Here is a 24,342-nt window from a genome sequence, read left to right on the forward strand (position 1 = left end):
TTTCCCCTTCCTCTCTCTAGAAATGTCTCAAAATGAAATGAATAATGTTTTCTCTAAGACAATTGTTTTGTGGTATATCCTACTAATGGGCCTAACCCAAAACCTAATGGACTTAACCCATTCACTATTCACACCAAAAGTATTGCTACACTCCAAACGATATTTTAATTAATAACGGTAAAATGTTACTAACGGTAAAATCTCGACTTTCTCTAGTAACTTAATGAAATAACCATTCTCACTAATTACTAAAAGCAATTCCCACTAGAATTACAATTTTACCCATCCTCACAAAATTACCAAAATACCCTTCTATTACGAAAACCCATGAAAGTGCACCCAATGATGATTAATCACACATAAACATATAATACACATAATAAAAATAATTAAAATAAATCTAGCTAAAAATCGGGCTGTTACAACTCTCCCCCCCTAAAAAGAATTTTCGCCCTCGAAAATTTACCTGAAGGAAACAACTCCGGATACGAAACCCTCATCCTACTCTCCGGCTCCCAAGTGGCACTCTCACGCAAACGCTTCAACTCACGATCCTCAATCCTAATCGGCCAAGTCTCAACGGTCAAATTATCTCTTACTTCCAACTCATCCACTTGAATCACATGAGACGCATCATGCACATACTTCCTCAACCAAGACACATGAAACACATTATGAAGATTCGACAAAGACGGTGGTAACGCAATCCGATACGCTACAACCCCAACCTTCTCAATGACATCAAACGGCCCAACAAAACGAGAAGTCAACTTCCTACACTTCAAAGCACGACCAACTCCGGTCATAGGATTCACCCTCAAAAACACATGATCACCAACTTGAAACTCAATATCCTTCATCCTCTTATCATGATAACTCTTTTGTCTACTCTGAGACGCCTTCATCTTCTCATGAATCATCTTAACCTTTTCCGTAGTTTCTTGCACAACTTCTGGTCCTAACAAAGCACTCTCTCCGGACTCAAACCAACATAACGGTGTCCTACACCTCCGACCATACAAAGCCTCAAACGGTGCCATTCCGATACTAGCATGAAAACTGTTGTTGTAAGTAAACTCAATCAACGGTTAACATTCGTCCCAACTGACACCTTGCTCCAAAACACAAGCTCTCAACAAATCCTCCAAACTCTGAATAGTCCTCTCTGTCTGCCCATCGATCTGAGGATGGTAAGCAGAACTCAATCTCAATTTAGTTCCCAAAGCAGTTTGCAACCCTTCCCAAAACTTAGAAGTAAACCTCGGATCCCGATCTGACACAATACTAGAAGGAATACCATGCAATCTAACAATCTGTTCAATGTAGATCTCAGCCAACTTCGCTACCGACATACCAGTCTTGATAGGAACAAAATGCGCTGACTTCGTCAACCGATCGACAATCACCCAAATCGAATCAAAACCCTTACTAGTCTTAGGCAATGCTCCCACAAAATCCATAAAAATGCTATCCCACTTCCACTCTGGCACAAACAACGGTTGCATCAAACCCGATGGTCTCTGATGTTCAATCTTCGATTTCTGACACACCAAACAAGCATAAACAAACTCAGCAATCTCCTTCTTCATTCCCGGCCACCAAAACAACCTTTTCAAATCCTGATACATCTTAGTTGCTCCTGGATGAATACTCAAACTACTTCTATGACCTTCGTCCAAAATTTGCCTCTTAAGCTCAAACACATCTGGCACACAAACTCGATCACGAAACATCAAAACACCATTCTCATCCAATCTAAAGTCTCCACCTTTACCTTGATCAACCAACGTCACTCGGTCCACGAGTTCCAAATCTTCCTTCTGACCCTTCTTGATCTCTTCCAAAATATTGCTTGTCAACTTCAACATACCCAACCTCACACCATCAGGTGTCAACTCACTAACCAAACTCAAGTCTCGAAACTGCTCAATCAATTCCAACTCTTTAACCATCAAAGCAGACATATGCAAAGTCTTTCTACTCAAAGCATCCGCAACAACATTAGCCTTTCCGGGATGATAACTCAACTGAAAATCAAAGTCCTTAAGGTATTCCAACCATCTTCTCTGCCTCATATTCAACTCTTTCTGATCAAACAAATACTTCAAACTCTTGTGGTCACTGAACACCTCAAACTTAGAACCATACAGATAATGCCTCCAAATCTTCAATGTATACACAACTGCCGCCAATTCCAAATCATGAGTCGGATAATTCTTCTCATACACTTTCAATTGCCTCGAAGCATTAGCTACAACCTGACGATTCTGCATAAGCACACCACCAAGACCCATCTTAGAAGCATCACAATACACAACAAACGATTCCTTCGGATTCGGCAAAACCAACACCGGAGCTGAAGTCAACCTCTTCTTCAACTCTTGGAAACTCTTCTCACACTTGGCATCCCAAACATAAGCTTGTCCTTTTCGAGTCAACTGCATCAATGGCAACGCCAACTTAGAGAATCCCTCAATGAACCTCCGATAATAACCGGCCAAACCAAGAAAGCTTCTAATCTCAAAAACAGACTTAGGAGACTCCCAATACAATACTGCATCAACCTTGGACGGATCCACAGAAATATCACCCTTAGAAATCACATGACCAAGGAAACTCACTTCCTTCAACCAAAACTCACACTTAGACAACTTGGCACACAACTGGTTCTCTTTCAAAACTTGCAAAACAATCCTCAAATGCTCAGCATGCTCTTCCTCAGACTTTGAATACACCAAAATATCATCTATGAACACCACCACAAAACGGTCCAGATAAGGATGAAATATTCTATTCATGTATTCCATAAAGACACCTGGCGCATTAGATACTCCAAATGGCATCACAAAATATTCATAGTGTCCATACCTCGTTCGGAACACAGTTTTGGATATATCTTCCGCCTTTACTCTAATCTGATGATATCCTGATCTCAAATCAATCTTGCTAAACACCTCTGCACCCACTAGCTGATCCATCAAATCATCAATCCTTCGAAGTGGATACCGATTCTTAATCGTCACCTTGTTCAACTGCCGATAATCCACACACAACCTCATGCTTCCATCTTTCTTCTTAACCAACAACACTGGAGCACCCCACGGTGAAACACTCGGTCTAATAAACTGCTTCTCAAGCAACTCTTCCAACTGATTCTTCAATTCACCCAACTCTGATGCAGACATCCGATACGGCGCAATCGAAATAGGACTCGTGCCTGGTACCAAATCAATTGCAAACTCAACTTCCCTCTCCGGCGGTAACTCGGTAATATCCTCTAGAAAAACTTCAGGAAACTCTTGTACTACCGGTAATTCACTAACTCCTTTCTCACCACTAACCTTCAAGGATGCAAACATCATAAACACACAAGCCTCACCATCTAAAGACTTCTTCACTTGCTCCGCGGTCAAAACTTCCTATCTAACTCTTCTACCGGTTTAGAAAATGTCACACTCCTAGTCAAACAATTAATGCTAACCCCAAAAGCTAACAACCAATCCATACCAAAAATCACATCCATATGCTTCAACGGAAGACAAACAAGATTCAACTCAAAATCAACATCACCAAAATCAACAGGACAATTAGCACACATAAAAGAAGTAGTCACCGAACCGCTAGTCGGGGTGTCAATAACCATTCCACGCAACAAAGGAGTTACAACCAAATCCAAACGTTCAACACAACTAGCCGAGATAAAAGAATGAGTAGCACCAGTATCAATAATTGCAATCAAAGGAGTACTATTGATAAAACACATACCTCGGATAAGATTATCCGGCTGCTCCACCTCCTCCGCGTTCAAAGCAAACACCTTTCCCGCCACCTTCTTCGGCTTGGTACACTTGGTACTAATATGACCCTTCTCTCCACAATTGTAACAAGTAATCTCTCTTGCAACACCTCTGCAATCGGCCGCCTTGTGACCCGCTTTCCCACACTTGTGACAAGTAAAATCGTTCTTGCAATCACTAGCATAATGACCCATAGTTCCACACTTAAAGCACTTGACATCCGCCAAACTTGGCTTAGAGCCCCCACCAGATTCTCTCTTCTTTCCTTATCCTTGCTGTAAGGTTTCCCAACTCCATAGCCCTTCCCTTTCTTCTCATTCCGAGCCTTGTAGTAATTAGACTTAACCTTCCCAGCATCATCAAACATACGACACTTATGCACCAAAGTATCAAAGTCTCGGATCTCCTGAACACACATGTACTGATAGATATCTGGCCTAAGCCAGTTTCAAACTTCACACACTTGGAAACCATAGCATCCTCCGCATTGATGTACGGGCAAAACCTTGCAAGCTCCTCAAACTTCGCCGCATACTCGGCCACGGACATACTCCCTTGCTTCAAATTCAGGAACTCCACTTCCTTCCTAGTCCTCAAATCCTCTGGAAAATACTTCCTCAAAAACTCAGCCTTGAACCTTGTCCAAGTCACAACCTCTCCATCAATCTCAAGTCTTCCCTTAGCATTGGTCCACCAATACTCAGTCTCCTCAGCAAGCATGTGAGTAGCCAACCTCACCTTCTGATCATCATTAGTCACCATAGCGTGAAAGATCCTCTCCATGCCTTGCAACCATGTCTGAGCTCCATCCGGGTCGAACCTTCCCTTGTACGTAGGTGGATTGTTTCGCAAGAAACGATCAAGCCTCCGCTCCTCAGCTTCTCCCTCATTCCGACGACCAATCGCCGCTTGCTCATTCGATTGAGCCAACACCTGAGCCATCGCTGCCAAGGCTAGTGCAATCGCCTCATCATCACGACCTCCTGCCATCTCAGCACTACACAACCATCTAACCGATAAGAAACAACACAACAAAACAAACGTCGAAGGTACTAAGCTACCATTCGCACACATCAGGGAAAAACAACAAAGATTAATCTAAACACGACTGACCATGGCTCTGATACCAACTTGTAACGCTCCTATTTCTATTAAAGCAATTAAACATGCGAATAATACATTTATTCAAGAAATAGAGATTACGTCTTATTCAAAATTCAAAAACCGATAGACATGTATGTAAACCTCAACAGTTACAACGGAATATAAATCAGAGTGATCAAATATATACATGCCATGAACAAATAAATCATGTCTCAAAGATAAATCTCAAAACCCAAACATACGGGTAGTCATCAACAAAATAATAATCCAAACGAAAATATAAATAATCTAATCTAGACCGACACGACAAGCCTAGATCAGAGCCGACGCGACACCGATATCGGAGGAAGCTCCCGATATCCCAAGCAAAGACTCACCGAGACTACTCCTCCACAACGTCTACTCACCCATACAGGCAAGTAGGCGGTTAAAACCACTGGGGGTAAGCATTATATTATCATAATCCAGATAATAATCAAATTCAATAATATTATGTACTTGAATAATAATAGTCATGCATAAATACTTATATCACAACTTGATAGTTCATATCCACATATATCAATCATATGAATAATTATCCAATCATAAATATTCATTCACAACATCATTCATAGACAATAATTAGCAACATTCATTCATCTCAATTCATCATCAATCACATAATTCACATAGGACTCATGCTATGATATGCACTTATGGACACATAAATGCATGCGGTACCAAATCTCAACAAGGTCGTCACCTTTCGATGCCACTTGCACATCGAATGTAAGGGCTCACACCTGACGTGATAATGCGACAACAATTCTCAATCTCGACTCAATATATACGACAACACCCAATTATATTGATTATCTCCACAACATTGCATTACCAAGAAAACATGCCCACACATAGTTAAATCACAGTATTTATCATCACACAAACAACTTGATTGTCAACAATCAATAATATCATTCACACAATTCACTTAATCATGTGAACATTTCACCATACTCACTTGAAACAAACAACATGTACAAGTTGAACACTATTAACCAATCTTGATCAATAATACGTGCATGAAGTTAAATCGTCTTCGGACTATCACATTAATCCAAGCACAACTTAAGTTCATAAAGAATCCCATTTTCACAACCTTTCATTTCCCAATCAAAATATCATTTTACTTCGGCTGAGGTATTGACCACCCTTGCAAGCATCACCTAAGTCTATATGAGATGTAGGTTCACTTGCAAGCCTCATTGGATTACAAAATTTGTTTCCCGACAAAGTTTGGAACTCTCAAAATTTCACAAGTTAAAACTAATTTTAAAAATTCCCAAGTATATGGAAGCAATCGTTGTTCCAGCAGGCTTTGGGGAATTAATAGTGGTTAAACATGTTTAAAACATCATTTAAGAAAACTCGGATTGGCCCCCAAAGACCCGAATCGAAAGATCAAGGTGGTTGAAACTAGAGCTGTTCGCTTAAGCGACCCTCTGGTTTGCTTAAGCGAACAAGTTACAGTAGCAACTCGCCTTGTTCGCTTTCTGGTCGCTGACTGGTCGCTCACTAGTTCGCTTAAGCGGCGACATGTTCGCTTAAGCGAACGAGTTCCAGTAGCAACCAGAAATCTTCGCTCACTCGTTCGCTCACAGTTCGCTTAAGCGAACTGAACCCAGAAAAATACTATGAATGTTCGCTTACCAGGTCGCTTAAGCGAACCTCTAAGCGAACCTTCACAGGTTTGCAGAAAAGTTACGGGTTTGGGACCCCTTTCAATCAAAATCCTCCAATTTGATTCCCCAATCCCAAAATATGTTTCCAGAACTCGTTTATAGGTCACTATGATTAAAAAGACTCACAAAGACACATTCAATCTTAAAAACACTTGACATTTGAGCTAACTCTTCATTTTCACCAACACAACTCAAAATCTCATCAACAATCCATGAATATGCAACCCAAGCAATTATTCATTAATCATATTATCAAATAACATTCATAACATCATTTGAACAAGCATCACATCTCAAATTAACAACAACTTAGGAAAAATTCACCAATTGAGCACAATATTCATGACTTATCATTTTTACATATTTTAACATGTAATTTCACCAACAATCATACAATTATCATCAATTCATGCATACAAACATAACATCAAAGTTGGAGCACGAATTTAGCAACAATTATCCATTCATTCATTTCAACCCATTTCATACAAATCATGAAAAATTGCAAAGAATGAACATGATTATGATAAAGACTAACCCCCTTACCTTAGATGAAGATTAGACCAAACCTAGGCTTCAATTTAGCTCCTAAGCTTACCCAATTGATTCCTCAAGTTCTTCTCTCCAAACCCTTATCTTCTCTTTCCCCTTCCTCTCTCTAGAAATGTTTCAAAATGAAATGAATAATGTTTTCTCTAAGACAATTGTTTTGTGGTATATCCTACTAATGGGCCTAACCCAAAACCTAATGGTCTTACCCCATTCACTATTCACACCAAAAGTATTGCTACACTCCAAACGATATTTTAATTAATAACGGTAAAATGTTACTAACGGTAAAATCTCGACTTTCTCTAGTAACTTAATGAAATAACCATTCTCACTAATTACTAAAAGCAATTCCCACTAGAATTACAATTTTACCCATCCTCACAAAATTACCAAAATACCCTTCTATTACGAAAACCCATGAAAGTGCACCCAATGATGATTAATCACACATAAACATATAAAACACATAATAAAAATAATTAAAATAAATCTAGCTAAAAATCGGGCTGTTAGAAAGACCAGAAAAGAAACAGAGATTAGATCAGCAGTAATAGGGATTCCAATCACCATTATAGAAGGAATTGTAGCTAGAGCTTCCAGATGCTCTAATGAAGGCAAATTTAAATGGAACATTAGCAAGACAAGTGACTGGGTATAATTAACTACTGAAGTTTTCACAAAGGGAGAAAAACCAATAAGTACTGTGATATGAAGAAGGAGCATAGAGTCCTTCAGAAGCTGACGATAGACTGCTTTCTTCATAAGGGAGGTGGTACTAACACTATGTCAGTAGACCACAAAGTCTTTCTCTATTACCTAATCATGATTGAGAAGGTTAATTTACCAAGGTATATCTTCAATCACATGATCTGGGCACTTAAATAAAGTCAGGGCAAGAATAGAAGAAGGCAAATACCTTATGGAAGATTGTTGTCAGAGATTTCTTATCAAGGTGGTCTTCTCAATGTTCTGAAGAAAAGTAGTGTGGTGTCTGATGATGATCTAGGAACAGTCACTAGAAAGATCATCAATGGCAAAACCCTGAGATAAATTCACATTGTAGATAAGGCAATTGTACTGAAGAGTGATATGCAGGAATCTCAAATTGTGTCTAATTTGATGGTTGATTTCCCTCCTATATCCAAGGAAGACAATCCAAAGGTTCTGGCTGTATATGTGGTGACTCACTTTGAATAGACTGGAGACATCTGATGAGTCATTTATTGCTTACTTTTATATGCTTTTTAGTTTAGTTTTATAGATTTTATTTTATTTTATGTTAGTATTATTTCCTTTTTAGGATAGTTTACTTTAAATTGCATTTTATTTTATTTCAGGAATGAATATTGGATGGATTGAGTCTTGGAGCAAAAGAAAGGGACTTGGAGCCGATTGGATGCAAAAATATGAAGATTGAGAGACAAAAATATGTCTCCCCCATGCCAGAAGCTTGGCACGGCTCGTGCTAACCTTGGCACGGTCGTGCCACCCTCCAGTGTCACTTTTGCTGCTTTTGCTTAGATTTTAAGCTACTCTATTTTTAGCCCGAATGTAATAGCTTAGATTTTAAGTCGAACAAATGCTATAAATAGAGTAGCCATCCATCACAAATATTCATCTTTTACTTGGAATTCAATAAGTGACAATTGCTTTTCTAATTAAAGTTCTTTTCTTTTCCTTTATTTTCTTGTCATTTACTTTTATGCTTTCTCTCTTCTCCCCCATGTCTACGATGAACATGAGTGAGTAGACTTCTCCTTGTCTTGGGATTGTTGGATAAGTCTAAATGACATAATCCTAATCAAACCAAACTCTAAGCCTTAATCTTATGTAACCCTAATTTCTTATCTGAATTCACCGTCTTAACATGGATCAACCATTATCAAACTGTGGAAACGAAAGTGGAGGGTTTGATAATTGTTTATCCATTATTCCAAATATCAATTCATAAAACGAAAGTGGAGCTTTGATATTCGAACAAGTGAATTCAGACAAGGATTGCAAAGTCAGCGAAATAGGCTTTGCAATCTTTGAGACATATAGTTTCGATCTTCAAGGGAACTAATAACAATCAAGTCAGCGAAATAGGCTTGGTTGTTAGAGGAACATAAGAGAAACTGTCTTGAGAAATTAGGTCTAACATAACATTATAAGCTTATAGTTTTGGTTTGAGAAGGACTTGTTATTTAGATGAAACCAACGATCCCAAGGCTCTTTTTATTATATTAATTTTCAACCGTTTGAAAAACCCCAACTTATAATTCTCTTCTCTTCTAATCATCTCCAAAGGTTGATTGAATTGAACTACTCCCTGTCGGAACGATACTCTTTTAATACTACTTCGGTAAGACCGTACACTTGCGGTTTTATCTCATCAAGTTTTTGGCGCCGCTGCCGGGGAGTAAACTAATTTGATTAACTCTTTCTTTGTGATTAGAACTCTCTTCTCTTCCTCTTTTCCTCTACTTCTTTCTTTGTTTTACCACTAACTTCTTGGGTTCTCGATTTCTTATGCGAAGAAGTAAAAGTCTCGGAGAATTTATTCCTGAGATCGAAAGGTTTTTGCATAAGAAAAAGAGAGAAGCACAAAATAATACTGCTATGGCTGAACGCACTCTCAAAGAGTATGCTACTGCTTAAACGGAAGAGCCACAAGCTATTATCGTGTACCCAACGGTTGCGGGTAATAACTTCGAAATCAAGCCTGCACTACTCAATTTGGTGCAGCAAAATCAGTTTTCTGGATCACCCACTGAGGATCCAAATCTCCATATTTCTTCCTTCCTAAGACTCAGTGGCACCATAAAAGAGAACCAAGAAGCCGTAAGACTTCATCTCTTTCCCTTTTCCTTAAGGGATAGAGCTAGCGATTGGTTCCATTCCCTAGAAGTCGGTTCCATTACTTCATGGGACGATATGAGGCGAGCATTCCTTGCCCGATTTTTCCCCCCATCTAAAACTGCTAAGCTTAGAGATCAAATCACGCGTTTCAATCAAAAAGATGGGGAGTCTCTCTATGAGGTGTGGGAGCGTTTCAAGGAAATGCTTAGACTTTGTCCCCACCATGGCCTAGATAAGTGGCTTATAGTCCACACATTTTATAATGGCTTGTCATATACCACTAAGATGTCTGTTGATGCAGCTGCAGGGGGAGCTCTAATGAACAAAAATTATACGGAGGCTTATGCCTTGATTGAAGACATGGCTCAGAATCATTACCAATGGACCAACGAGAGAGCCGTCACCGCTCCTACTCCCTCTAAGAAAGAGGCAGGTATACACGAAGTCTCTGAATATAATCACCTTGCTGCTAAGGTTGAGGCATTAATCCAAAAATTTGAAAAACTTAATGTTAATGCTGTCACACCTTCTTCTGCACCCCCTCCTTGTGAAATCTGTGGTATATCCGGTCATATCGGTGTTGATTGTCAGTTAGGTAGTGCTGCCAATATTGAGCAACTGAATTACGCTCAATATAACCAAGGAATGAGGCCAAATCAAAAATTTTACAAAAATCCTCAAGGTTCCTATGGACAAGCAGCACCACCTGGCTATACAAACAACCAGAGAGTGGTTCAGAAATCTAGTTTGGAAATTCTGTTGGAAAATTGCATGATGAATCAAAATAAACAACTTCAAGAGCTAAAAAACCAAACATGATTTCTGAACGACTCTCTCTCCAAGCTCAATACTAAGGTCGATTCTATCGCCACTCACACCAAAATGCTTGAGACCCAAATCTCCCAAGTGGCCCAACAAGTGGCTGCCTCTTCTCAAACACCGGGCGTCTTTCCCAGACAAACCGAAACTAACCCCAAAGCTCATGTCAATGCTATTTCTTTCGGGGGTAATCAGTTCGAAGAGATTGTTGCTAAGGCCAAAAGTACCAAGGGAGAGAATGTTAGGCACTTAGGTAAGAAACCGTTTGATAAGAACAAAACTCCTTCCCCATTTTAGGCTTAACTCGGAGGCTCAATTCAATAAATTTGTTAACATACTTAAGAAGATTTGCATTAAAATTCCCTTTGCGGAAGCTTTGTCTCGGATGCCTCTATATGCCAAGTTTTTAAAAGAATTTTTTTCAAAGAAAAAGGGCATAGATCATAATGAGACAATAGCTTTGACTAGGGAAAGTAGTGCAATCCTCAAGAAGCAACCTCCAAAGCTTAGAGATCCAGGTAACTTTGCCATCCCTTGTGTGATAGGAAAAGAAACCATAGATAATGCCTTGTGTGACTTAGGGGCTAGTGTCAGTTTGTTGCCTTTATCCCTCTTCAAAAGGATGGGAATAGGAGAGCTTAAACCTACCGAGATGATCTTGAAATTAGCGGATCGTTCTACTATCCCTCTAGTTGGCTACATTGAGGACATACCCGTCAAGATAGAAGGGATATATATCACGACTGATTTCGTGGTGGTTGACATAGAGGAGGACCATGATGTCCCTATAGTCTTAGGACGACCCTTCCTAGCTACTGCAGGTGCTATAATAGATGTTCAGAGTGGTAGGATAGTTTTTCAAGTGAGTGAGGCGATGATTGGATTCGAGTTGGAGAATGCTATGAAAGGTCCCGCTCTTTATTCTTGTAACATGATTGAAGTTCATGATGTGAAAGAACGTTTTCTAGCATCAACTACACAATATGATCTCCTTGATCCCTTCTAAGGACACTTTCTTAACGTCAAGCTAATGACAATAAAAGAGCGCTTCGTGGGAGGCAACCTACGCATTTAACTGCTTTCGTTTTGTTTGTTTTTGTTGTTTTTAAGTTATTTTGTAGGTAATTGTCCGAATGTGATTCAAGAAAAATGAAAAAAATTTGAGGCCCCATGTCCAGAACCTTGGCACGGCCTGTGCTCACACTGGCACGGCCGTGCCAGACCTTGCCCATCCAAAACCATAAGAAATTCCAGAATGTTGGCACGGCCCGTGCTATGGTTGGCACGGCCGTGCCCGACCCAGGTGAGCTATTTACTCGTTTTTCCTTCATCTCCCTCCCTCATTCTCCACCACAAACATCTCTCTACCTCCAAACTTCTCTCTAAAACCTCCATAGCCACAAAACCCTAAACCTCCATTTCTACCCCAAAACCTCATCAATTCACAAAATTTCTCCACCCAATCAATCACAAATACCATTCAAATCATAACCCACCATTCCAAAACAAATTTCATCCATCCAAACATCTCTCTACCTTCACCCTTCTCTCTAAAACCTCCATAACCATACAACCTCAAACCTCCACACCCCCCCTCCAAATCTCACCAATTCCCAAAATTTCTCCACCCAATCAATCACAAACACCATTCCAATCATAACCCACCATTCCAAAACCAATTTCATCCATCCAAACAACATCACCCAAATTCGTAACCCTCATAAACCTAACCCAAAAACCAGAAATTCATCACCAATCTGCATAACCCAACCCCTAAAACTCACTTAAACCCTCACCAAACCACTAAACCAACCTTTTTCCACCAAAACAACCCATACACAAACCCTCACCGCCATCACACCAAGGTCAAGGTAATGGCTTCAAAGAGAAGTGGAAAAGAAGTTGGAAGCTCATCAAGGGGACCTCCCACAAAGAAGAAAGCGCAAGCCAAGAATCATGGCATCACCTTCAGGGACAACAAGCAAAGGGATAGGTACAAAATTCTAATCTCTAAACCTTTACATCCTTGCAGGTACCCTGATAACCATGACTTGAATAAGCTAGGAATTAAAGATAATGTGTTTAATCTGCTAGAAAGGTTAGGATGGGTTGATATGTTGAGACCTATGAGAGGGTATGAGAATTTCACCTATGAATTTTTAAGTTCTATTGTTTTTACAAAAGATAGGTTGAATTTTGATAACCCTAACCATAGAGTTTCTTTCCGGCTTATGAATATTGATTATGAGATGTCTCTTCAACACTTCTGTGATGAGATGGGCTTCGCAAACGCGGGGTTCATCCACGACGCGGGGTTCATCCACAACCACCCCGTTAACACTTGTTTTTACTTGCTTGACTACCTTTCCCTTATAGGAAATAGGTCCGATAGTAGGGGAGAAATCGTAGTTGGTGGTATCATAACATACATAGCTAGGTGGTTCGGCGTGGGTGAAGACCAAGGGATAAACAAGATCGAGGGTAACAATAGGCTGAACATAGAAACCCTTATCTCTATGAATTTCATAAAAACTCGAATCCCCTTTGTTTATACACTCAAGCTCAATGTGCCCACTTTGATTTTATTGCCTAACCCATCTCGGACTAACACCGAGGTGGAAGAAAATTTGTTGTATGTTAATGATGACCCACAGGTGCACATAGAACAGCATAATGAAGAAGAGGAAGGTGCACAAATGCACCATGATGAGGAGCACCATGACCTTGATGAAGGTGAAACAAATGAAAATGCAAGATGGGCATGGATGAATACCGAGGTCGAAAGGATAAGCACCGAGCAACAAAGGCAAGGTGTTGAATTAATGCGAATAAGGAATGATGTCCAACGGGGCAACCGCATATCTGAAGAAAACAACCAAATGCTTCGGAACATGATGCACCACTTTCACCTCCAAGGTCCTCCATATGGACCCCAATGATACAAATGTGAGCTTTCCTCTTCCTCTCTTCCCTTCTTTCACCTCCTCCTTCTTTTTCTTCTTCTTCTTCTTCCTCTCCTTCTCTTTTATTTTTCTATCTTGAATCATTGAGGACAATGCTTCTCCTAAGTGTGGGGGGAGCCTAATAAAGTGTCTTTAGTCGTAGTGTTTCCAAACTCCCTTGAACTTTATTCTTTTGTTGTGTTTTATTGTAAAAGGCATGAATAAGCAGCTCGTTTTTATTGTTTTATTATGGCATAATTTTTTGTTGTCTCTTCAATGGTCGTTTCTTGTACATGAAAGTGATTTCTTGTGTTATAAGTATTCTTGCTATACCCACATCAAATTTTATTGTGAAATTAATTCTCCAATGAGAAAAGCACCTAGTTGCAATCCTTGAGTAAGTGTATGAGTAGGTATTTGAAGGAACACGTTTTAGCTTTAATGGTAACCTGGACCCGTAAAAATCTTCAGAGTAAAAGTAGTATAAGTTTATGTGGGAATAATTCTAATGTGATGAAATGTGTAAACCGAAATGGGGCGGAAGGATATCACCACACGTGGAGGAAAGGATACCCTCTCACTAACTTCCTAAATGTGGTGATGACTTCTCAAATAAATTGTGCTTGAATTAAACCCTCTAAAAAGAGGAACTTCCTAAGTGAAGTAAACAAGTTGTAGCACTACTTAGGGTGATCATAGAAACTTGGAGGAAAGGATACCCCCTCACGGACTTCCAATGTGAAATGATAGCCCCTAGGCATCTACAAGCCCCCAAATGTATAAATTCATCAAGTCTATCTTAACTCTCCCACTTGTCTTATATGAAATGAAGAAAAGATTTTTCTCGGTCATTTTAGTGTTAAGGTTAGAACCTGTTCCTCGTAATATATATCTTATACAGGAGTGTCGCGTCATTTTTGGAGATCAAGGCTATTTGATTAGCTTTTGACTCACTAATTTATTTCACGACTGAACACATTTTTTTTAAGGGGAACAAGTTCAAAACACCCTATATTAAGAGATTTAGGGTTCGGGGGTTGGTTATATTTAGGGAAGGTGTTAGCACCCTAAATATTCGTAGTACTCTACGAGAACCTCTTGATTTTATTTAATTAATGTGCTATAAACTTGCTTATTATTTTTGAAAAGAAGGAATTAGAGTGGAAGAATAAAAGACCTAATTATCTACATTTTATTGATTTGGAAGGACATGGTCCTCTGCCTACGTACCCGTGAGGAATCAAAACCTCGTAGTTCGGGGTAGAAATTGACGTTTGATTTGTTGAGTGTTTTTTATTAGTTTTGAAAAAGGTTTTAAAATGAAAAGCCAAGTGGCAAATGAGTATTTGTTTGTGTTTTTTAAAAGAAAATGGACTCAAAATATGATTAAATTGGTTAAAGTTTGATTAAGAAAATAAAATAAAAGACGGTCACTTGATTTAAGATCAAGGTTTGTTTATGAAAATATTTTTGTGATTTTTGATTATTTGCATGTTTTTGTTGTTTTTAGAATATTAAATGAAAATTTAACTAACGGAGCAATAAAAATAAAAGCGCGTGGATTTTTGTAGTGACGTTGGATCACCACAAAATCCCTAATCTAATTTTTTTTGCATTTTTGGATATATATAAGGCGGTAAAGAAATAAAAGGACACACACACCCACACACTTTTCTCATTTATATTTACATTGGACCTAAATACATTCTAATTGCTGGAAAATAGATGACAATAATTAAAATGCTAAAAAGAAATAAAATGCAAGAAAATAAAAGAAATGGACAACCGAAGGGACAAAAATTACCGAAGGGACAAAATTCCGAAGGGACAGAAAAAAAAAGAGGGAGAAGAAAAGAATAGCTCGTCAACACAAGCTAAGAGGGAGAAGAGAGAAAAGTTCTTTGACAACTCAATAGAACTTTTGGTGTGTGAAATTGTGTGGAATGAGGGCTCTATTTATAGGTGAGGAGTTTGATGAAAAAAGGAAAATTGGTTTAATGGAAATGATGGACAATTATGTGAATTTTGAAAAAGGAATGTTTAAAGTTGACACTTTGATTTGAAATTTTTTTTAGACCTTGGACATTTTATTTTTGGACCTATTGACACTTTGTTTTTTTGACACTAATTAATTAAAAAGAAATAAAATAAATCTAATACGAAATAAAAATAAAAACAAATTAAACTAAATTATGTAAAGAAAAATAAAATTAAAAGATGGAAAATAAAAATTATTAAATATAAAAAAAAAAAGTAACTTATCTTAAAATTAAAATTAATAAAAGATGGAAAGAAAATAAAAAAAATAAAAGAGAGCCCGACTCGGAATAAAAAATGAGGTATTTTAAAATACCTCTTTGCCGAATTTTTTCACTGAAAAATCAGAGATCGATCAGAGTCAAGTGACATGTGTCAGTGGGGCCTTAGGTCAAAAATTGGGGTATGACAGATGCCCCTATTTAAGTTTCTTCGTCCGGAGATTTGAAGATGAAATCTTTGATTTGACGAGTCGAAGAGACTTAAATACATGTGATGCAATTTATGAATGCAGGATGATTTGACTCGAATGAGAAACAACAACGGGATACCCTTATTCGTTGAAGAAAAGGGATCTGACTCCGCTAGGGGAATGTAGTTTCACTGGGGAAAATGATTGTCTACTATCGTATTGATAGCTTAACAAAGACTAATTGATATTTTTACCTAACTATCGACGAGATAGCTTAACAAAGGTAAGAATGAGAGAAAAACCATCGTCTAACTATCGTTGAAATGATAGCTTAACAAAGGCAAGTGATGCTTTTACCTACTATCGAGGAGATAGCTTAACAAAGGTAAGAATGAGAGAAAAACCATTGTCTAACTATCGTTGAAATGATAGCTTAACAAAGACAAATGATGCTTTTACCTAACTATTGATGAGATAGCTTAAAAAAGATAAGAATGAGAAAAAAAACCATTGTCTAACTATCGTTGAAATGATAGCTTAACAAAGACAAATGATACTTTTACCTAACTATCGATGAGATAGCTTAACAAAGGTAAGAATGAGAGAAAAACCATCGTCTAACTACCGTTGAAATCATAGCTTAACAAAGACAAATGATACTTTTACCTAACTATCGATGAGATAGCTTAACAAAGGTAAGAATGACAGAAAAAACCGTCGTCTAAATATCGTGGAAATGATAGCTTAACAAAAACAAATGATACTTTTACCTAACTATCGATGAGATAGCTTAACAAAGGTAAGAATGAAAGGACAACTTGGTCAGTCACACTGGGGATGACACTATTAAGAGTTGAAATTGACTGGTGACACCACTTGCACAGCTACCGCTAGGGATGAAACTTTTTGAAATTGAAATTGAAGTTTGATTAGTGTCATGACTAGCACAGCTTCACGCTGGGGATGACACTTTGAAAAAAGAAGGTAAATGGAAGAGGCATATTTGTAGAAACTTGTGGCTTGACACAATGGTAAGTTAAGACTAAACCGAAGAGACATGACCGAATCGAGATTCTGGATGACTGATGCAATTATGTGTGAATTGATGTTGTGCATATGATGTGTACGTATAAACGTACGAATATGTGAAAATATTGATGAACGCATGATTATATGAATGTGAGAATGTATGGCTGTGTGAATGCATGACTGCATGACTGTATATGACATGTGACTCGATGAAACGAGACAAGACAAGTAAGATGGGTGACGGACTGACATCGTAGTACAAACACTCGGCAAACTTCCTTGAAGATGATACTATTGTGAACAAATCGAGCCGTTGACGGCGTAAGAACCTGGCACAAGGTTGCAATTGATGCCACCTTGGGGTAGGCCCATTGTTGATAAAAAGTTTGGAAGAAGTCGCCATTTGTAAACTGGCACAGAGTGTTCTTCCATTGGTATGCTTCAGCAGTCATATTTTTTTGTTTTATTTTTTTTGAAAATCCCTAACTTTTGCCTGGACCGCCCTTTCGGGTTTTCAGTCCACCGGGAATATATTCTTTTTTTTTTTTGCCCCTAATTTTTGCCTGGACCGCCCCTTCGGGTTTTCAGTCCACCAGGACGCTCATTTTTGCCTAAGCCGCCTTTTCAAGTTTTCAACTTAGCGAGCTTTGATTTTTTTGTATCTTTTTTGTATATATTTTTTTTGACTGTGACAGCATCTTGCTCAAAGTAGAGGTCCTTTCCATAGTGCCTAGCCATGTTTCTCTTCCGGAATGTAACCGTTCTCGAGGCGAATGTTGATGTACGCTTCACCTACTCACGAGTTCAAAGAGAGTGTGTTTGTTGTGCACACTTTTCAAAAGATGTAAAACAAGTTTTGTATTTTTGAAATTTTTTGCTTTAAGTACTGCCATCAAAAATAGAAGAAATTATGCAAATAGAATAAATGAGAGTTCCAAATAAATGGGCACAGGCTCAAACTTTGATGAATTGAGTGGTGATCTGCCAAGGGCATGGATCCACGGATTTTTGAAAATTTTTGGAAAAATGGTAAATGTAATGGGAAGGGTACATTGAACACAATAACCGCTATTCTTCCTAACAACTTTGAATGCCCCTGTTCCGAATCTTTGATCTGCAGATGCTTCGAATCGGAGGTCTTTTGATAGCTGGATGCCCCAAGTGGACTGTGTCTGACCGGATGCAGTTACTTTGTCTTTTGATCCTTAACTTTTGCATAGATCGCCCTTTCAGGTGTTCAATCTATCAGGATAATCTTTTTGTTCATGTCTCTAATTTTTGCCTGGACCGCCCTTTCGGGTTTTCAGTCCACCGAGACGCTCATTTTTGCCTAAGCCGCCTTTTCAGGTTTGCGACTAAGCGAGCTTTTATTTTTTTGACAGAGTATTTCTTGACTGCATCGACATGAGTTTTTCACCATTTGTAGTCACCAGACTCATTGCACATTGAGCTTTCATAGTTAGGCGTCCGCTTGCCCCTAGAGTCTGATTGGAAAGATAATACCTTTTTAGGCACCGAGTCTCCTTCTTTAAATTCACGAGGATGAACCTTCTTGTTGGAAGTTTATTTCAACCTCTTCTGACATGTTTGTACAAGGTCGTCATGCATAAACAAGCTTGGCCTTCGGCAAAACTCCTATTGTCGGGACTTCGACCTCCACAGGAAGCACGACCTTCATGTTATATACTTGAGGGAAGGAGGGGTTGCCCCTGTTGAAGTGTGTACTACCGGACAATACTCATGAAGTGCAAGTGGTAGCATCTCGTGCCAGTCTTTGTAAATGAAAGCAAATTTTTGGACAATCTTCTTTGATATTTTGTTTGCAGCTTTGACGGCTAAGATGCCCCAATGGGCGAGAGATCTTGCTGGGAGTCTATTCGTTCTCCTCTTCTCCATCTTCGGTCACAGAGAACTCAAAGTTGGGAGAGAGTACATGGTTATTGTGTTCAACGGGTTTATTAATGCATGATTTGATTATTGATTTTGACAAGTAAGTACAAGTTATGATTATGCAGATATATGAGAATGATTAGAATTTTTTTTTTTTTTTTTTTTGTATTACCATTTTTCAGAAAAAGCACAAAATAAAATAAAGTCGGGATCAAAACGACCTTTTTATTAATGATGACCAATACTTAAAGCAAAAAGCCCTACACAAGATCACTTTCATCTCGGGCGGGACGAAAGGATGTTTTTTTTTTTTTTTTGAAAAGCGAAAAGCAACAAACAAACATTAATTGAACAAAAAGTAGCGGAAGGAACGTCAATAGTGTTGTTACCTCTTCACGAATGCTCGTGGATTTCTTGTTCAAAGTGATACGTTCTCTTTTTTGTTTGCACGAGTGTTGTAGGTGCGAGTTGACTTTGGACGAGGACAGTTGGGACACCTTTGAGATGGATTGACCTTTAGTAGAAAAGACATAGTGTAAGACTCGGACTTGAAATTATGTATGCAAAATGATGCATGCTATGCTTATGCAAAAATAGACACATTTTTTTTTAAAGGACTTGTCAAAGTAATTGTAAACTTGATAAGGAACATTGTTTTATTTGAAAATTGTGAAGATGTTGCAATTGGTTCCCTTTTCAAAAGTAAGAACGAAACCAAGGAAAAAATTCTTAACAAAAGCTAAAACTTTAGTTAAGGTTTTTGAAGTTGTAGGTGTTCCTTCTTACAAGGTCCATATCTTTGATGTTTACAAGAACTTATCTAAGTCCTTCGATATTAGTGAGAAAAAAAAGTTTTTATGAATGAATGCATGTATGCATGATTATGCTGCACAAACGGTGAAAAAATGGTGATGTTAGGTCCACAATGTCGGAGTCAAGGGTAACAACGCCATTTGGTAAGGACTATGGTTTCATATGTACCTGTATTACGGGTTCTACAAAGTCCTCAGAGTCTTTAACCGCTTTCGAATGTCATCGGGTTGCGGAAATACTTCCGGTCCAACAACGTTCGTAAGAAAGTCTTGTCTGAGTGTAGTATCGTGTATCAACTAAACCAAGATTACTCATGATTAGCCACCACACTACATCCTAAAAGGCCAAGAGGGGTTAAAGGTGACTAAAGGTTCTCAACTTTTAGCGGTTACTTGAAAATAAAATGCCGAACACGAATACTCATGTCAACATAGTATACTTCCAAGATCCCTCAGTTGAGTGGGGTTATCACATGTGCCAAAACCAAAATTCACTCTTGGCAAGACACTATGATTATACCACCTTCCTATCTTAATGTTCCCTCAAGTCTGGGTAATGGACTTATCTCACCACTCACGTTTAGAAAGGAGAAAGAAGAAGGAAGAACATATATACAAGTATTTCCATCTTTTATTTTATTTTTTTAAGCAAGTTATAGCACAAAAAATTAAATAAAGCCAAGTTAGGCTCAACCCTCTTAGGGGGTCCCCAGTGAAGTCGCCATTTCTGCCGCGTCATTTTTGGAGATCAAGGCTATTTGATTAGCTTTTGACTCACTAATTTATTTCACGACTGAACACATTTTTTTAAGGGGAACAAGTTCAAAACACCCTATATTAAGAGATTTAGGGTTCGGGGGTTGGTTATATTTAGGGAAGGTGTTAGCACCCTAAATATTCGTAGTACTCTACGAGAACCTCTTGATTTTATTTAATTAATGTGCTATAAACTTGCTTATTATTTTTGAAAAGAAGGAATTAGAGTGGAAGAATAAAAGACCTAATTATCTACATTTTATTGATTTGGAAGGACATGGTCCTCTGCCTACGTACCCGTGAGGAATCAAAACCTCGTAGTTCGGGGTAGAAATTGACGTTTGATTTGTTGAGTGTTTTTTATTAGTTTTGAAAAAGGTTTTAAAATGAAAAGCCAAGTGGCAAATGAGTATTTGTTTGTGTTTTTTAAAAGAAAATGGACTCAAAATATGATTAAATTGGTTAAAGTTTGATTAAGAAAATAAAATAAAAGACGGTCACTTGATTTAAGATCAAGGTTTGTTTATGAAAATATTTTTGTGATTTTTGATTATTTGCATGTTTTTGTTGTTTTTAGAATATTAAATGAAAATTTAACCAACGGAGCAATAAAAATAAAAGCGCGTGGATTTTTGTAGTGACGTTGGATCACCACAAAATCTCTAATCTAATTTTTTTTGCATTTTTGGATATATATAAGGCGGTAAAGAAATAAAAGGACACACACACCCACACACTTTTCTCATTTATATTTACATTGGACCTAAATACATTCTAATTGCTGGAAAATAGATGACAATAATTAAAATGCTAAAAAGAAATAAAATGCAAGAAAATAAAAGAAATGGACAACCGAAGGGACAAAAATTACCGAAGGGACAAAATTCCGAAGGGACAGAAAAAAAAAGAGGGAGAAGAAAAGAATAGCTCGTCAACACAAGCTAAGAGGGAGAAGAGAGAAAAGTTCTTTGACAACTCAATAGAACTTTTGGTGTGTGAAATTGTGTGGAATGAGGGCTCTATTTATAGGCGAGGAGTTTGATGAAAAAAGGAAAATTGGTTTAATGGAAATGATGGACAATTATGTGAATTTTGAAAAAGGAATGTTTAAAGTTGACACTTTGATTTGAAATTTTTTTTAGACCTTGGACATTTTATTTTTGGACCTATTGACACTTTGTTTTTTTGACACTAATTAATTAAAAAGAAATAAAATAAATCTAATACGAAATAAAAATAAAAACAAATTAAACTAAATTATGTAAAGAAAAATAAAATTAAAAGATGGAAAATAAAAATTATTAAATATAAAAAAAAAAAGTAACTTATCTTAAAATTAAAATTAATAAAAGATGGAAAGAAAATAAAAAAAATAAAAGAGAGCCCGACTCGGAATAAAAAATGAGGTATTTTAAAATACCTCTTTGCCGAATTTTTTCACTGAAAAATCAGAGATCGATCAGAGTCAAGTGACATGTGTCAGTGGGGCCTTAGTTTAAAAATTGGGGTATGACAAGGAGCAAGAAAAGGGTTGGACTACACACACATACACTCACTTAAGATTTGTTGTTGGGTTGAATAAGTTTACAAAGAGTACTTGAAGTTGTGATTAGTGTACGTTGAAATGAAACCTCGAGGGAGACATAAGCTTTTATTTAAAGTGTCATATATTAATCCTTTTGTTGCTACCATGTCTATGCCTTTTGCTTGAGGACAAGCAAAGATTCAAGTGTGGGGGAGTTTGATGAGTCATTTATTGCTTACTTTTATATGCTTTTTAGTTTAGTTTTATTTAGATTTTATTTTATTTTATGTTAGTATTATTTCCTTTTTAGGATAGTTTACTTTAAATTGCATTTTATTTTATTTCAGGAATGAGTATTGGATGGATTGAGTCTTGGAGCAAAAGAAAGGGACTTGGAGCCGATTGGATGCAAAAATATGAAGATTGAGAGACAAAAATATGTCTCCCCCATGCCAGAAGCTTGGCACGGCTCGTGCTAACCTTGGCATGGCCGTGCCACCCTCCAGTGTCACTTTTGCTGCTTTTGCTTAGATTTTAAGCTACTCTATTTTTAGCCCGAATGTAATAGCTTAGATTTTAAGTCGAACAAATGCTATAAATAGAGTAGCCATCCATCACAAATATTCATCTTTTACTTGGAATTCAATAAGTGACAATTGCTTTTCTAATTAAAGTTCTTTTCTTTTCCTTTATTTTCTTGTCATTTACTTTTATGCTTTCTCTCTTCTCCCCCATGTCTACGATGAACATGAGTGAGTAGACTTCTCCTTGTCTTGGGATTGTTGGATAAGTCTAAATGACATAATCCTAATCAAACCAAACTCTAAGCCTTAATCTTATGTAACCCTAATTTCTTATCTGAATTCACCATCTTAACATGGATCAACCATTATCAAACTGTGGAAACGAAAGTGGAGGGTTTGATAATTGTTTATCCATTATTCCAAATATCAATTCATAAAATGAAAGTGGAGCTTTGATATTCGAACAAGTGAATTCAGACAAGGATTGCAAAGTCAGCGAAATAGGCTTTGCAATCTTTGAGACATATAGTTTCGATCTTCAAGGGAACTAATAACAATCAAGTCAGCGAAATAGGCTTGGTTGTTAGAGGAACCAAAATCTGATAGTAATCAAGTCAGCGAAATAGGCTTGGTTGCTAGAGGAACATAAGAGAGACTGTCTTGAGAAATTAGGTCTAACATAACATTATAAGCTTATAGTTTTGGTTTGAGAAGGACTTGTTATTTAGATGAAACCAACGATCCCAAGGCTCTTTTTATTATATTAATTTTCAACCGTTTGAAAAACCCCAACTTATAATTCTCTTCTCTTCTAATCATCTCTAAAGGTTAATTAAATTGAACTACTCCCTGTCGGAACGATACTCTTTTAATACTACTTCGGTAAGACCGTACACTTGCGGTTTTATCTCATCAACATCATCAATTACTGTGCAATTCCTGAAAATGCAATTGGCGTTCCTTTGAAAGTTGCAAGCAAAAAGAGGAAATCCAAGAAGGTTGTATCAGAAGCTGTTGAAGAATCTAAACCAAAGCCTAAGAAGCAGAAAAAAATCCAAGAAATCCCCTAAGCTAAATTTTATTGAATCTACTCTACCTGAGATTCAAGAGGAGGTTGCTGATTTAGGACCTGTTGAGGTTCTAAGTACAAGAACAAGAGGTGGTTCTTCAGGAGCTGCTTCTCAACCAAAGCCTAAAGTTCATAAGAAGGGTAAGAAGCAGATAAGGAAGTTAAAGATGTCCAAGTATACATAGGAAGAAGATGCTCAAGTTAAAGGAGCTTCTACTCTTGTATCAAGAATGGGGAGAAGGAAGAAAGTTCTTGCTGAATCAACATCAGACCCTCAGACAATTGATCAAACTATTGCTACTGAGAGTCTGCAAGAACAAGAAAGCAAAGAAGTTTTTCTAGTGGAACAAGCAAAATGAATTGCAAGAAAACTAGGTTTATCAACTGCTAGTTTGGTACAGAAGAATGTTGGTAAAGAGGCTCAGAAGGTTGTGGAATATGCAGAAGCTATTCAAAGCTTAGCTGCTGATGAGGCTGGTAATCTACTGAAGGCTACCATGGAAATCAAA

General features: G+C 37.7%; 1 protein-coding gene and 1 non-coding gene across 2 annotated transcripts; one reads left to right on the forward strand and one right to left on the reverse strand.

Annotated features, from left to right (window-relative positions):
• Nucleotides 1–10,141: 10,141 nt before the first annotated feature.
• LOC120577213 (small nucleolar RNA R71) lies at nucleotides 10,142–10,248 on the reverse strand. Its single transcript, XR_005643288.1, has one exon. It is a non-coding gene; the product is annotated as a small nucleolar RNA R71 (small nucleolar RNA).
• Nucleotides 10,249–11,459: 1,211 nt separating this feature from the next.
• On the forward strand, nucleotides 11,460–24,018 carry LOC120577004 (uncharacterized). The gene is made up of 2 exons (XM_039827891.1): nucleotides 11,460–11,699; nucleotides 23,734–24,018. Exons 1-2 carry the CDS (start codon nucleotides 11,460–11,462, stop codon nucleotides 24,016–24,018), a joined length of 525 nt encoding a protein of 174 aa, XP_039683825.1.
• The last annotated feature ends 324 nt before the right edge of the window (nucleotides 24,019–24,342 follow it).

This window comes from Medicago truncatula, chromosome 7 (assembly GCF_003473485.1).
Source record: "Medicago truncatula cultivar Jemalong A17 chromosome 7, MtrunA17r5.0-ANR, whole genome shotgun sequence".
Classification (NCBI taxonomy): Eukaryota; Viridiplantae; Streptophyta; class Magnoliopsida; order Fabales; family Fabaceae; genus Medicago; species Medicago truncatula.